Below are 16,442 nucleotides of genomic sequence, written 5' to 3' on the forward strand. Positions count from 1 at the left end.
ATAATTCTATAACGGCGTAAATCTGCCGTAAATTTCCTTTTTTCATTACGTGATTAATAGTAAGAACAGCTTATATGCACCGAATGGACCGATAAATCGATGCTTATGTATTATAGTAATCGCTGTTCTTGGGCGTATACGCGAGTCTTAAATCGAAACATTACATCATTCGCCGCTTTCGCTATTATTCAGCTAAATGCATTTTATACTAACGTTTGGTTTTATGATCTTCTAATATATTATTTCAAAGAAGTATGTGAAATCACGACGGAATAGCTTCTTTTGGGCTGTATCCATTGTAATACGCACAACTGAATATCATATGAATGATAACTAACTCAATACAAATATGCAATTTATATTCCAAAATAATGAACTATATGTGTGCGCGTGTGTGTGTGTGTGTGTGTGTGTGTATGTGTGTGTGCACTGTACCTATCTGTATGTACTATTATGTATCCGCATATACGTGTTGATTACTGCAGTATAGCACATATAATTTAATTTCACTGTTTCCATATTCTAATACCATAAAAAGACCGCATACATGTATTTAAAGAACCAATTTTTAACCAAAATATATTTTGAAATAATTATATAGATCCCGTTTTATGTACGGCTTAAACACAATATGTAAAGCACTGTCTAAATGACGCGTAATATAGCGAGAGGTCAATACATATAACCCCACGTCATCCTGATTTATGCGACGATCACACGGAATTCATAAATTCAAATTTATTACAAATCCTTTCCTCTAACAATATAATTATTGTAATAATAATAAATACAAGCGTTTTTTTTTTTTTTTTAGTTTATTTGAACACATTATCAAATAACTACATTATTAAATGAGTTACGTTTCTAGTATATAATAAAACTATAAGGAAATTAGCCACACTATATTCCGTCACTTTTGTCGAATTCCTATTTAATTTCTCTAATACGATGATACTCTTGTATTTATAACAGGTATTTTTTTTTTTTTTAATGTATTCAAATATTTATATTAGCTGTCGAATGTCGATGATATTAATTTATATTTATTTTACCCTTTTATTTTCAATTAAATACATCCGTTACATCTATGGCGTCGAAAAATTTCACTCGGTCGACTGATATTTTATCGAAAGGATAACAAAATTAGTTTGTGTATTCCAAATGTATAAATCAATACTCAAAGAATAAATAAATATGATTATTAAATACTTTTTTTTTCATTCAATGTTATTTAACATTTTTATAGCGGGAGACTGGGTAAGATTAAACTTAAATAATTGGATTGATACAACTATTGGAATTTCAATGACCAAAAATTAAAAACTAACATTATACAAATTAACTCTATGACTGTACATAAAATAATATTGCAACTTTATTTTATCATTTTTAACTACCTATATATTTCATGCATTTTTGAGTACATTTTACTTGTTTTTTTTATAGAATATTATTACGTTTCTAGTTATTTTTTTGATGTTCATAAAATATAAAAATTAAAAGTATGACGTGGTTTAATATATTTCTTTTTTAATTTTATATGCATTAATTTGTATTATTAATAAACATATCATTAAACATCACATTGGTTTTTATGGTATCGATTTTAAGTATTTTCTTATTATATATACACTTATTATAGTTATTAATATTACACTTATTACTTATTATATACAATTTTCTTATATTACAATTACCTATGTTATTGCATATTATAAGAACATTAATTTATTTTTAAATTGTGATTTATTCCATTTACTATTTGATTACGATTTTAAAGTTTGATTTTAGTGAGTAATAAATGTAAGTACGTGTTGATACTAAATTGATTGTGCTATAGGATTTCATTAATTTAAGTCAGACTAATGTGTTACAAGTGCTTATAGTTTCAATATAGTACATGCTATACTTATGTACCTATATTAGTTTTTTGGGGTAAGATATCCGATTTTTGAAATGATAAATTGGTGTATTTTATTAATTTTATACGGACATTTTCATAGGATAACCACGATTTACAATAGAATAGCTTTTTCGAAAAATTAAGTGTAAAATTTTTTCTCGATTCTAAAATTGTAGACTATTAATAAAAGTTCTTTTCTGACTGTTTACAATATTTTCAAGATCATTAATATCATATTATTTAGAATATTAAAATACTTAACTACTCGTTTAATATAAGAAGTATCTCGAAAATATTTTACACGTATATACATGATTCAAATTAGATAGAAATAAAAATAAAAATATGATAACACAAAATTAATTTTACCATACATGAATAAATTATAAAAATAATAAAGAAAAAGTTTTTATATTCTGAGATCTAAAAGCGTTGGGAAGTAATTGACATCGTATATTTATGAATAATAATTGTTGTTTTCAATTGCTTAAATTAATCTTTGTCTACAGAATTATAATTAAAATTAATATATATTAAAAAATGTAAAGGATCACATATATACATAAAAGCTAAAAATATATACATATAAATTACTCACTGCATATGATTGGTGGGTATGTTTTTGTTTTAGTTTTAACTTCATTTTTGAATATATTATTTACATATTTAAATAATAAATACTAATTCAATTATATGTTATAGTGTTGCTTATTAATGAGCTTTAATACGATTTATACATAAATAATTAAATTTTACAGACTATTTGTTAATCATACAATTTAATGTTAATTACTATTTATATATTTTTTGTCTGAATAAAGAATATACTGAATATAGTTGACCCATAGGCTATTATATATAATATAGGCTATTATACCTGTCACATTATTATAAAGGAGAGTTATGTTGACTATTATTAGGGTAAAAAAATTCTATATTTCTGCACAGATGTAATTGTCCGTTATAGCTCTAAATTAAGATTTAAATACCTATACATTTTGGAATTAAATTGCAAAATCGTAGGGAGAATATTTAATAATGTTCTGTTCAAATTTCTATAAGAGTAATAAATTTAATAATATTTCTAAAATATCACCTATACATTTGATTTTTATTTTGATTATCATAATTTTATAAGAATTTTTACTACATTAATTTATTTAATTTTTAAACAAATAGCCTTATACTATATACTTGCTGTTTACAGTTATTTGGAACAAATTAAGTATATTATATGATATTATTTTTTAATTGAATAAAATGTTTATTGGATTATTTTTATGTATTAAGTATTTTGCAATAGTAATATAGATGTAATAAATTAATATATTGTAAATAAATTAAAAAGCATGTTAATTAGTATAGAAAGAATGCCTTCTCACAAATATTACATTTTAATTAAAAAATAAATTTTCTTTTCAAATAAATACTCGTTTGTGCATTTTTTTACGAAATCTAATAATGAATTCTATCAAATATAATATTTTGATTTTCACTCTCTTGTTCTATTTCTTTTATTTACTTCATGAAATATATTTATTTTAAAAATTATTTTCAATATAATTTCATTATTTAATATATTTTAAATATATATATATATATATATTACTGAAAACCTATATACCTCAACTTAACTACATAATAGGGTATAATTTTTCTTTAATTTTGAATTAAAATGTTCATATTTTAGAAAACTAATAGACTGGTTATTTATACGAATATGGTATATAATGATATTGTATATATTAGCCTTCAAGCTATTAAGCTTTTTTGTATACTTATAAAGTGCTCGTATATATTCAGTCAGTGTTGAAGTGACCAATAATTTTGTCCGAAAACAACACAATTTCCCGTTTTACAAAGATCATAAAAATAGTCAGATAATTAATGATTTATTTGACGAACCATCTTTATGGTCAATAAAGTAACGTAAAAGTAAAAGTAAAAAAATGAAAAAATAAATATCATCAAAAAAAATAGTGAACATATTTCGATGAAAACAACATTTCATTTTTCCATTTTCAACATTTATACAAAAATCTAACCCGTGAAACAGAAATCGAATCACTTTAAGAAAATACTAATGTTCTTCGCTATTCTTGTCCTATTTCAAGACAATTTTTAATTAAAATTTATGTTATAAAGGCTTGGTCAAACTGTACCTATATTTATCTCGGTGGCTGAAATTCCTCTACCGGATGTTGCAGTTACTTGTGAGGGATTCAGTGGGGTCATTGAGGATGAATGTGCATTGCTATCCCAGGTATTTCAAGGGTTGTATACAAATATCGTTATGGACAACTATTCAACCTTTACACATTGTTTAAAATAAATTTATTAAAAAAACTAGTTTAAAATTGTGGAGTGCTATTGCACTTGTTCTCACTCTGTTATGCTCTAGGAAAGAATAATATGATTTAATACAATGTGAATTTTTGAGCAAGTCAATTACAGTGGAACCACGATAACTCAAATCGGCAAAAAAAATTCGAGTTACTATATTTACTAATAAATATATAATGTATGTAGGTATGTATATTATATTAAAATTTTAAAATTAGTATAAGTTAAAAAAGTAATAAATTGTATGTAATAAAGAAAATACAATGTAATGAATAAATTATAACTATATTTTAAAGAAATCTGATATTTTTGATTGTTTTTTATTGTTTGACTTAACTCTAAAGTTATCAATAACATTTAGCACGTAAAAAATTTCTTCTCCAATATTCTCATTGTTTTTGAATGCACTTATATACAACCTGTAAAATATGTAATGCCTGGGTATGAGTAGTTTTAGGCAAAGTTATAATATAGCGTTAAATTTATAACTGTCCTTTTAAGCAATAGGTAAATATTAGATTGATAATATTAATAGGTTTTCATTTACGATTATCGTTATTTATAATCATACACTTAGTTATTTGACCTTCGAGTTATCGAGGTATGTAGGTGTTATATATTATTATATAAATTTGAGTTATAAGCCAAAATTCAACTATAAATACTTCGACTTATCGAGAAATTCGAGTTAGCAAAATTTGAATTATCGACAAAATTTATCACGTATATCATATATTGTAAGGCAGGGGCCAAGACATTCCTTCGAGTTATCGAAAATACGAGTTATCGAGGTGATACTGTATTTATTGATAAAAACTGAAATTAATAATATTCATAAATAACAGCTTATTAATATGTTGGTATTAATATGTACTTATCAAATGCAACTCATGTACGCTTATATAAATAACTTTATCGGTTATTAAAAAAAAAAAAAAAAACATTTTACATAAGCCATGTATACTTGTAATATTAAATTTTAAACCATTTAGAGTGTTTATAAATAAACTATACGAGTATACATATTACTTAAATAACTAGAAAATATTATTTAAACCTTTTAAAAGTCCAAACTCGGAATTCATAAGAACTATTTGCGTCACTATTTTATAACGTTATTGATAATTTTTTAAATTAAAGAAAAAAAATTATAAAAAAAATTACATAACTTTTGCTTTTTTCTGTTTTTAATTTTTTAAATACGAGTAAATAGGGTCAATTTTTCAATTTTATATTGTAACATTTTGTATTATATCATAGAATTAATTAGTTCTAATATTTTCTTTCAAAATGATTCTATATTGAAATTTATTTATAAGCTACTTATAACTAAAATCATAATTTATTCATAGTGTTTAAAATTATCAAATCCGTGGATGGGATCCGTCTGAATTATATTTCTAAGTTATTAGTACTGCAAACGACTAGAAACGATAAAATTGAAACAACTAAAGCGAACTCGGTTTGTTATGTAATATTAGTGACCGTCGATACATAACAATCTGTGGAATCTGTGGATTGTTGCATAGGTAATGTATGTACATTTGTTTACTTTGAAAAGTCGTCTATACGACGAAAACCACCAATATCATTACGTATACGTATGATAAATGCATGATAATCCGTTTTTAATTAAAATACCCATTTTAGTATGTATAAACATATATGTGCATTCGATAAATTTACATATTATTATTATAATGTATTATTAGAATATTAGACTATATATATATATAATATATTAGAATATTCGTGCAATCGTGAACAAAAATAAGTGGCGGGAAGGAATAAATTTTTTATTGTCGATGCACAAGACCCAAAAGGGTCGACAGGAGGCATTTTTGCATTTCAAGTTTTTGATTCCGATTTATTTTAAACTTTTAATCTTCTATGCTTATTGCTTACTGTAGCTATAATTATTTTTAAAATTGTTTTTATTGTGAATTAAAATGTACATCTACAAGGAGATATTGTACATTTTATAATGCAAATTAGAGGGGAAGAGTAAAGCACCTACGAGTTAATGAGCTCTATACGTTTTGTGATCCACTAAAATTGTTGAATTAGTTGCGCCTACGCTGATGAGTTCGCAAAATCAGAGCAACGACAGACATTCACGTCTGTTTCACATCATCAAGCGATTTTGTCCAAACTCATCTCAATAGTACATTTGATTGTATTTGACTAAGATTAGACTGAAATTAGAATCATTCGGGGATCACGTTAGTATAGCATTTCCACATAGATATTATGGCGTAAAACAAAATATAGATTACATAACTAAATTATGAATTATAAACTTATGGATAAATAATTTATATAACTATAATAAATTAATTTATATTGCTATATTTAAAATTAAATTAGTGTGCCTTATTTCCCATAACTAAATGTAATTAACATTGTAATTTACTTTTTCTATATTTTATAATTATCAAATTTACTTATTGCACTACTTGTATGTACATATTATAAAAAAAAACTAATTAGTATTATAAAAAAAAAAAAAACCAGAATAACTCCCAGGTGGCATAGGATACAAAGATAGATGAATGATATAGTTGTATTGGTCTTTAAAACCAATATACCATTCTCTCAAAAAAATTATTCTAAATGAATGAGCTTATATTTCTAAAGATAGTCAATATAGACAGATACTAGTTAACTGATTTTCTTAACAAGGTAAATTGAATTTTCAATTTTATAACTTTCACAACAAAAAATTTAGGTATGTAAGTAAATTACATCAAAATACTATTATGCGAACTCTCCTCCTTGTATTTTTTAAATTATTTGGGAAACTATTGAGAAATCAAAAAAGTGACCACCTTTCAACTAGAAACCAATTCTTATTTTTTATTTTTTATTTTTTTGTGATCGAAACAATCCTTCTGGTTGAAATTATGTACATAGATGCACAAGAAAAAAAACTCACATATCAAGATCACAATATAACAAAAGAACACACAATACATTCCTCGTTTCATTCAGAATCAAAAAAATGAATGATTTAATAATTGTTAAGTTATTGTTGAAATCTACTTCAAAACTCAATTTCTAGCGTAACAAAGTAACTAAATTAGTAAGATTTACATGAGTGCTCATATGTATCAAGATGTATGTACACCTGTAAACTGAACTTATCTTTTATCACGTTTTATCACGATCACTTGAATAATAGTTGATTTAGTTTGGAACAGTACCATCATAAATATATTAAATAATTAAACCTGCACAAGACCAAACTCTTAATCATAACTAGTATCCAATGTCTTCGATTCGTATAGTAAATACTTGAATATTTAAACACACGTGATACCGATCGGCGAACGGTACAATTTTTGTTACAATTTTCTAACTCATTAAATGTCCCTCAAATAAGTTTTCGTACTAGTTTTAAAGTTGAAAAAGTTCTCTCGGAAGTGGCTGTCGATATGTAATTTACATAAAGTTTTTAAGTCAATATATGATTTATATATTGTTCGGATCAGCGCTGATCGTGGGAACATTTTCTTATGGTCGTAGGACGATGAACCCATCGTTTCGAACAAATATTTATCCATCGATTCTGATTTCGAATAAATGATTTACGCACGTTGTTTGCTTACCAATAATAAAGTTTCGAAAAAACTTCCCCGGGGTGTAAATACGTCAGTGCGTGTTACATTACATCGATTTGTTTGGGATCCGTTGCAGGGGCTGCGTGTAAATGGACGCCGTGCTCGGTGCCGCGGTGCTAACGACGACAACATGAGCAACACGACGGGCACCGGTTCGTACCTGGTGCAGCTCGAAGAGGATGCGAACGAGACGATGGAGAGTTACCTGTTGAGGACCCGCGGGCCCAAGCATCTGTCGCTGAACATAGTCGTGCCCATCACCGCCATTTACGTGTTCATCTTCGTCACAGGCGTGATCGGAAACATAGCCGTCTGCGTGGTGATCGTCCGCAACAACTTCATGCACACGGCCACTAACTACTACCTGTTCAGCTTGGCCGTGTCCGATCTCACACTATTGCTACTAGGTAAGTGGCACCTTGTACCGCTGTCGTGATAGGGTAGGTACCGCCGCTTTTTTATCCCGAATCCAAGTTCCCGAATGATCGTCTTGCCTCGATAGTATTTTCCCGTAAGTTTCAAACATCCTTTCCCTCAAATGGTATTGTTTCCGAATGGTATTTCTCCAGAAAAATCAAAAATCATCAAAATACTCTAGTAAACGAAAATATATAAAAATCAATTGGGGATGACCCTTATTGGTTAGTTGTTGGCATTGTTACGAGTGATGATTTTCATATACCGAGTTTTATAATATGTCAATATGTTATACTATTAACTAGATATTATTATTTTTAATCGCTAAGTTACATTGAGATTGTGAACTTTATGCGATTTTAATTTTATCGTAAATAGATTTTTTTTTTTTTTTTTTTGGAAGAATAACAGTCGGGTAAAATGATCTTTGAGAAATAGAGTTTTAAGCATATGGAACTTCGGAAAAAAATATTATCAGGAAATAGATCACTTTGGAAATTATATTTGCTGAAAACACCACAAACTATTAGAGAGCTTATATAGGTATGTACCGATCGATAACACTTTTGTCCAACCAATACGAATAATTCTGTTAATTAATATATCATTCAAGTATATTTAGGACTCAATCTGATCAAAAACTTAATAGTGGGAGTATTTCGAGAATAACAGATAATTTGTAATTTTTGCCCAATATTAACTATAGATAATCATGGATTAGAATTCAGTTCGTGCTGACAAAAGATTACAGATTAGATATAACTTATGTGATTTAAAGCATGTTCAAAACATCGAAGACAAAAAATGATCAACGTGTTTATCCATCGATAAGAGCTATAATGGCCACTCTCTAATGTATAGGCTCTTTAAGTAGCGTGAATCTAGTGGTCACTTCGTAATGGTAACTGAATAATTATAATAATTTGATAATGGTGACTATTGATAAGTAGGATCACTATTGGTATCGATAACCTGCCAAAAACAATGTTTTTGTTGGTATATATCAGGGATGGGCAACTCAAAGTTACTAGAGGGCTAGTTTTTAGAAAATTAAAATCTAGCGGGCTAGAGCATAGAAAAGAAAAAAAAATCAATCAAAATATGAATTTTAATTAGCATTTATGTACACGAAAATAATAAATTAAACACACATGACAGCATAATACGAATGGTATGAAGCAACTGATATAGTTAAATAGTTCGGTACAAACAACTACGGTTGAAAACTAAACGATGTTTAATACTAGATAACAATTATTATATCGATAAGTCAGAATACAGATGATAAACTTTAAAATTGTATGATGTAATTTTAAAATATATTATGGGCCAGATAAAAAAGGCTCGCGGGCCACCAGTTGCCCACCCCGAGTATATATAAATACGAATATTATATGCAAGTACGGCTGTTGTTACAATAAAATGTGAATAAAATAAATGTTATTATTTAAAAAACCGATATAGTGCTCAACTTGTTTAAGGAATCGCGTCATTTAAACTATTTGCGTCCAAATGTTTCAACTGTTTTTAATGTAGTTTATTACGATTAAAATAACATTGTCAACAATATTTTTATTACCCGTAATAAAAATTCTTATAAACAACATCTGAGTTTTTTTCCGTTCCCAATGAGAAAAAAAAAACTTTGAAAAGAAAAACGGATTTTACCGGTGTACCATAATAATAATATATAATATGGTACGTTGAGAGTACATTACAATAAAAGTGTAAAATATTAGTTCCTAAAACAATAATAACGATTTGTGAATGCGTAGGCGAGCGCGAGTGGTTTGAAAATCGTTTCTCGTCATGAATGTACCTAAATTGCCTATACAAAGCGCCGTTTTGTTATTCTTAGTATGCCATTCTCGCCTATTTTGCGTTTTTGTTTTCATCACGTTAGGCGCGATACCATTAGTTTTTCGTAGCAGTTCACCATTACGATCTTATCACTAAGATAATTTTGCACGTATACGTCGACGGATTTTTTTTTTTTTTTTGTTTCCCAAGGAATAATGCACCACTCAAATCGAGAAACTTCAATATCGATTGCAGTTTACAGTCCAAGTGGAAGCATTCGTATGCCACCAATGCCACGTATAACCGTTGACCAAAAGCCGTCACTTGAACGAACACGTGTGAATTGTTCGAACGTATATAGTTTGCGCTAAAATATAAAAACGTATGTGATTCGTACCATGTCCAAAATGGTATACATGTAATCTGAGCTACAACCAATAGCATACAATTTTCCAAAACTGATTCGTATATTCAATTACTTACATGAGATTGCGATTGATGTGTCATGTCATGTGAATTCGATATTTAACGTGAGTTTATTGTGCTCAAACATGAAAATATTTTCCGTTTTTTCAAGCTAATTTTCAATTCGCATCGCGATATCGAAAGGATCGCGATAAAAATGTTTTTTGCTGAAAGAATTACACTTGTAAATTCAAAAAATAATCAGGATAACTATTACGTATATATTGTACAATGAAATTTCTTGATAAAAATAATTATTATTACAGTATTTTAGTTTAATAACATATTACAATGATCAACAATGTTCTTTACCAATCAACGGTTAAGATATGGGCATACTTGTAGCTACAAAATTTATTTAATATTGTATTATATTATCATATTCATGAATACATAATTTCATTAAATGTCATAGATACCGTGACGACTTAAGATTTAAATTGTTCTTCGTGTTTTTAACATGATTGTTTAAGTTTTTATTTATGAGATTTATGTTGCTTTTGATGTAATTTAAATTCATACAACAAATTAAGTATCAATGCATCGCCTTCGGACATAATAAATCAGTTTTTTTTAACAATATTATCGATGAGCCACGTGCACATTAACACTCCTTGTGGTTGTCCGAGAAAACTGGTGTTATTTAACTTTTTCCTATCACACACACAGGAAACACTCCGTTATCTTACGGTTTATTTATATTTAATTTCTTTTTCGCGTCCGCCGTATGCATATTATTCGGTATAGCTTACATTTACACGTAATGTCACGTGCTATTAAATTGAATCCGTGAACAGTTAATACTACGATAACTCGTTGGCGCAAATAAATCCAATATTATATTGCTTCACGTTGTGATTGACGTACGTGCGCTAACATACTAATATTATCATGCGGCGTTGGAGTAATAATAATACGTTTAAAATGTTTAAGTTGAACAGATAATAAAGATCATGTTAATACAAGCGAATAATAATAATACGCAAAATATTCAAATACATTTGACAGTTACTATAAAAGACTAGTAGGAAACAGCTGTATCGTTTCGCTGTATAATAAAGTGTTTACACGCAGTAAATTTCACATCGTTTTATTTAAAAATAAGTTCATATTATTATTGTGCGTCTAGATTAGTTGTACATAACACTAGTCGATTTCAAACGCCAATATTGCCCCTGTATATAGTGCGATTGTACATTTTTTTTTTTTAAATGCATTTATTATTCCACATGCATTCAAACATGCATTTATTTAATATTTGAAAAAGTGGTTATTAGAGCATATTGATATCGTATATAAAATATATATGTATAAGTTTGAGTAAATTAAGGTCTATTTTCAAAAATATTCATAAAATATAAATCTGTTAAATTATGTGTTGAAAGTTAAACTGCGTTTAACTCGGTTCAATTTAAATTGAAATTTTATTCATGGATCCAATACAGTCGATATTCATTAACACACAGGTAATATTTTTTTCTAAAGAAATCGTTATGAATTAAACGACTTGTAAATATTTTCTTTTAGCATAATAACTAACTATAAATGAACAATTATTTTGCCCTTTATTTACAATAACTAGATTATATATGAGAATAATAGTTATTGTAATCATAGTTCATACTTGTATTTTTTTAATAAAATTCAATTACATTTAATAACGTCGACATATCAATCGAAACATAGATTGTGGACACTAAATTATTGCCTCTCCCTCCCCACATTTTTTTTACTACTATCTTGTTTTCAAGTTCACATATAATGGATTCACTTTGCCGATCTTGTCATCCTGTATTGTACGATCTCGACATCCACATGTAACTCAATATTTACTTACTCGTGATTTATCTAATTTTTCTGCGAAATTTCTTGGTTCTAGTTTCCATCCACTTTTATGAACCGTATTATGTAAATTTTGAAAATTTTTCCATTACCATTCACGTGCCAGTAATTCTATATTTTTCATTATGAACAAAAAATATGTCTAAACCATCTTAAACGAAATTCTGTTATTTTTTTATTGGTCCGAGTGATCACTAAATATATCCTATGGCCACGTTATCAAAGATCACTCCTTATATTATGTGGTATTCATTCCAATATACGTGAGATCTTCTTCCCCTGTGACTTTGCATGCATCTTCCGCAACATAATCTTCTAATATAATTCACATAAGTCTTGTTGTGTCATAATATTGCCATATATCATTTCAAAAATAATATTTATTCATAAATTCAGCCAGAAAATTGTATAAAATAGACGTTGGTTTTCATTTAATATCACAACGATGCACTTCGCATTGTATTTACTATAAATAAATACAAATCTACAACTTTAATGTAAATAATCACACGTTAAAAAAGACATGCGTAATACAGCTCGGAATAATTTCAACATTTTAATGCTATTATCATCAATGATTTATTTTTAACAATTTTCTTTACGTATATCACCAATTTTCTTTCGAGCAGTGTGTTGTTTGAGTATAATATTCCATAAGTTTTGAAACAAAACCTACTTTTATGGGATAAATGTTAGTGCCACAAAAACATGGAAATAAAACCAGTCATTAAATAAATCGAATGGATCCATTACTAGAATTTAAATGTAAAATATTATTTTTAAACATTTAAGCAACAATCACGCAATAACACATAAAACATTCTTTTCATCTTGATTGTTTGGTTGTAATGCGTGATATTTCCATACGATTTAGTCAAATTCTCAGATATTTGGTGTACATTTTTTTTTACAAATTTTAATAACCGAACAAAAAATCTTTTTACTCGACATTTTTTTTCTTCCTTTCAGTATCGCATGATGAGCACGTGCATTTGGTTATCCGATTTTTTTTCTTCACGGAAACTTCACAGAATCATTTAAACATAGGTATATAAATATTTGTTCAATATCAACTTTGAACATCTTCCATTTATATAGTTTCAATATATTTAAAAAAGTGTTTCTTGATCCAACATTTCAATATGATACTACATACTACATAGTATCTACGTTTATAATATACGTTTATTACTTGCGTTTTTTATTATGTTGAAATCATACGTATAAAAAAAAAATCGTGTAAATCTACAGTAATACGAGAATAATTCCTGTTTTTCCTTGTTTTAAAATGAGATTTATATAAAATATATTAAAAATGAATAAATTATTAAATTTATAAAATGCTTTTCTTATTTCCCTCGAGCCGTACCCTACACATTCGTATACTTGTTATTAACACCAAATCAAAAACAACAACAATTTTCTATAAAATATTCTGCTCAAATACCATCAGAATGTATGCGTAAGAAAATTGGATTGAACCATGATTTATTAACTTTTGAAATTTGCAAAAAAACACTATGATTCATTACACAAATGCTTTAAGAATTTAAAACATAGACATGCAAGTATAATATGAATAAAATACAAACTTTTAAGTGTCATTGTTTGATGGATTCTTTTATCTGAGTTTTTCATAGAATTTTTATGGTTAAAAGTATTAACTTACACATTTAAATGATATGTGCTTATAAATCCTGTATATATATATATATATAATATTAATACCCAAGTACTGTCTACAAAAATGACAAGCCTTTAATAATTATAAGCCATTTCTGTTTTATTACTACAAAAAAGCAATCTTCGAATTATTTTTGTCGTCATTTAATTACGTTTTTTACTAATTATTTTTTGGCAGAGAATGCATAATTTAGGTTGAATTTATTTTAATTACAAACATCACCCACAGTTGTGTTGTGGTTAACAAATTGTACAGTATATAGGAGTATTCAATAAGTTATTTAACACACTAATTTAGTTAAATAAAATTAACGTAATTTAATACCTAAGAATTTTTTTTTAATAAATATAAATGTTAGTTAATAATATTTTTGATACAGTATTTTTTAATGTTAGATTTTGCAATTTCATATTATCAATACTTAAGTATATGTACAAGTGTTATTAAAGAGTAAAGATTTTTAATTTAAAGCTGTATTTATATAATATGAATGTATTACTTTTTTTATTTGATAAATAGATAATACCATATACTATAAATTTGTTCAAATTAGGAATAGAAAAAAATCAGAAAATAAAATCAATAACACAATAAAAAACAAAACTAATGAAGTTATAAGAGTACTATACATATTATTAATTTTTTTTTTCATAAAATTAATTTATACTGTAAGGCAATTGTACAAATAGGGATAATAAAATTAAATCACACAATACTTACTACAAAATATTTATTATATAGATTCAGAAAAAAAAAATATTTTTCTTAACTGTTTCTTTAAAAAAACTTAATGCCATATTTAATATTTATAAAATTTAAATAAAAACGTTTTATTTTTTCTATTTTTATTTTTTTATCTCATTCTGTTTTCCTTTTGATAAAATAAAAATAAAAATGTAAGGACTATTTTAAGTCAAGATTCAGTATTAAGAAAGAGAAAGTTAACGTTTAGAAGTGAGAAGGTAAAAAATAATGTCCAAATTATAATTCATTTAATAATGAATATTCCTCAAAAGTATAAAAAAAAACCAAATGTAGGATAATGGATAGCAAAGTTTTATCCCTATTAAGTTTTATTTATAATTAAAGTTTAAAATAAATTGTTCTGTTACATATTATATTTTTGAACAGGAATATCCTCAAGCTATAAGTTATAATATGTAAAATATATAAATTCAGTGTTCAAGAAACCACATAATTATGTTTAAATATTTATGGTGATATAGTTGAATACAAACTACAATCATATTTTTTAATTTTTTTATTGATCTAAATTATAACTTCGGCTGTTGTGGCAATCAATACATTTATTTTTTTTAAGAAACTACATTATTATATATATATATTACATTAATTAACATAAAATATTTTATTTTTATTTTTTTAAATTAATTTGTCAAGCTCTGCTTTCTCAAGATAACGGATTAGATTAACAATGATTGTTGTTCCGATGGCTTCGTTCAGATTAGTTGGGATATTGAGTTTGATCCGGAGTAGTACGTGCAGCAGTCTGTTATATACTGTATAATCATAGTTTTCAAAAAAAATTATTATTAAAAATATTATTAATATACGTTAATTATATACATTTATGTATTGAGTTTCTACAAAGAAAGTGTATTTATTGTTATTTAACTTGAAAACAATGATACATAAGTTTGCTATAGTTGATATGACAAGGTGATTGATTGAGTGCAATTTAATTCAAATATTTCATAGAATGATTAATTAGAAGCTACTAAGTTAGGTATAGAAAAGTAAAGTTATCTTGGTATTAATTATTTGGTATGTTCATTTCATCCCAAAGTTACAAAAATTTAAATGTAGTATATAGTATATAGTATAAAGAAAATAATAAAACATTATATCGATATATTGAAACGACTTTCACTCTTACCCAATGATTATTCAAGCGTTATGCTAATGAAAAAAAAAAACAATATCTCAATCATTCAATTGATTTTAAACCATTGTACTCTATCAAATACATGTCACAACAACTTACAAGTAATATTAATTCTACTAAAGAAAATTGGCGTTTCAACAAATTTGATGAATATTTTTTCAATGTCACTTATATCCGTTGTACTCTCGTAACATCGAACTTTAGGAAAACTAAATTATATCATATATTCTTGGATTCTCCAATTAATTCCGCTACAAATGAATCCCTTACCCTAATAATAGTGAATTATACTATAGTAACTAAGGATTTAATGAATGTCAGGTAAATTCAACTTTAACAGTCAGTATCTTTTGTATACAACATTATACATTTACGATGCAGTATTCAGTTTTGTTCTAGAATTTTTGGCAAAGTCACAACCAGGGTTCGGGAGTTATAGCAATTAAATTAATAATAAACGAT

General features: G+C 26.6%; 1 protein-coding gene across 7 annotated transcripts in view; it reads left to right on the plus strand.

Moving 5' to 3' along the window:
• LOC112683929 (neuropeptides capa receptor) overlaps positions 1-16,442 on the plus strand; it is a 137,565-nt gene that overhangs the window by 33,044 nt on the left and 88,079 nt on the right. For 6 of the 7 annotated variants that reach the window (XR_003148624.1, XM_025555154.1, XM_025555153.1 and 3 more), the window contains one exon: positions 7,943-8,273. Coding sequence is in view for 6 of the 7 variants with exons in the window: in XM_025555154.1 (XP_025410939.1) it covers positions 7,997-8,273 (277 nt within the window). In the remaining variant the exon portion in view is untranslated. Of the gene's footprint in view, positions 1-4,069; positions 4,167-7,942; positions 8,274-16,442 lie in introns of those variants that run through there. The other variant, XM_025555149.1, reaches the window with a different exon arrangement.

The sequence above is a fragment of the Sipha flava genome, unplaced genomic scaffold, assembly GCF_003268045.1.
Source record: "Sipha flava isolate LNK unplaced genomic scaffold, YSA_version1 237_pilon_pilon, whole genome shotgun sequence".
Lineage (NCBI taxonomy): Eukaryota > Metazoa > Arthropoda > Insecta > Hemiptera > Aphididae > Sipha > Sipha flava.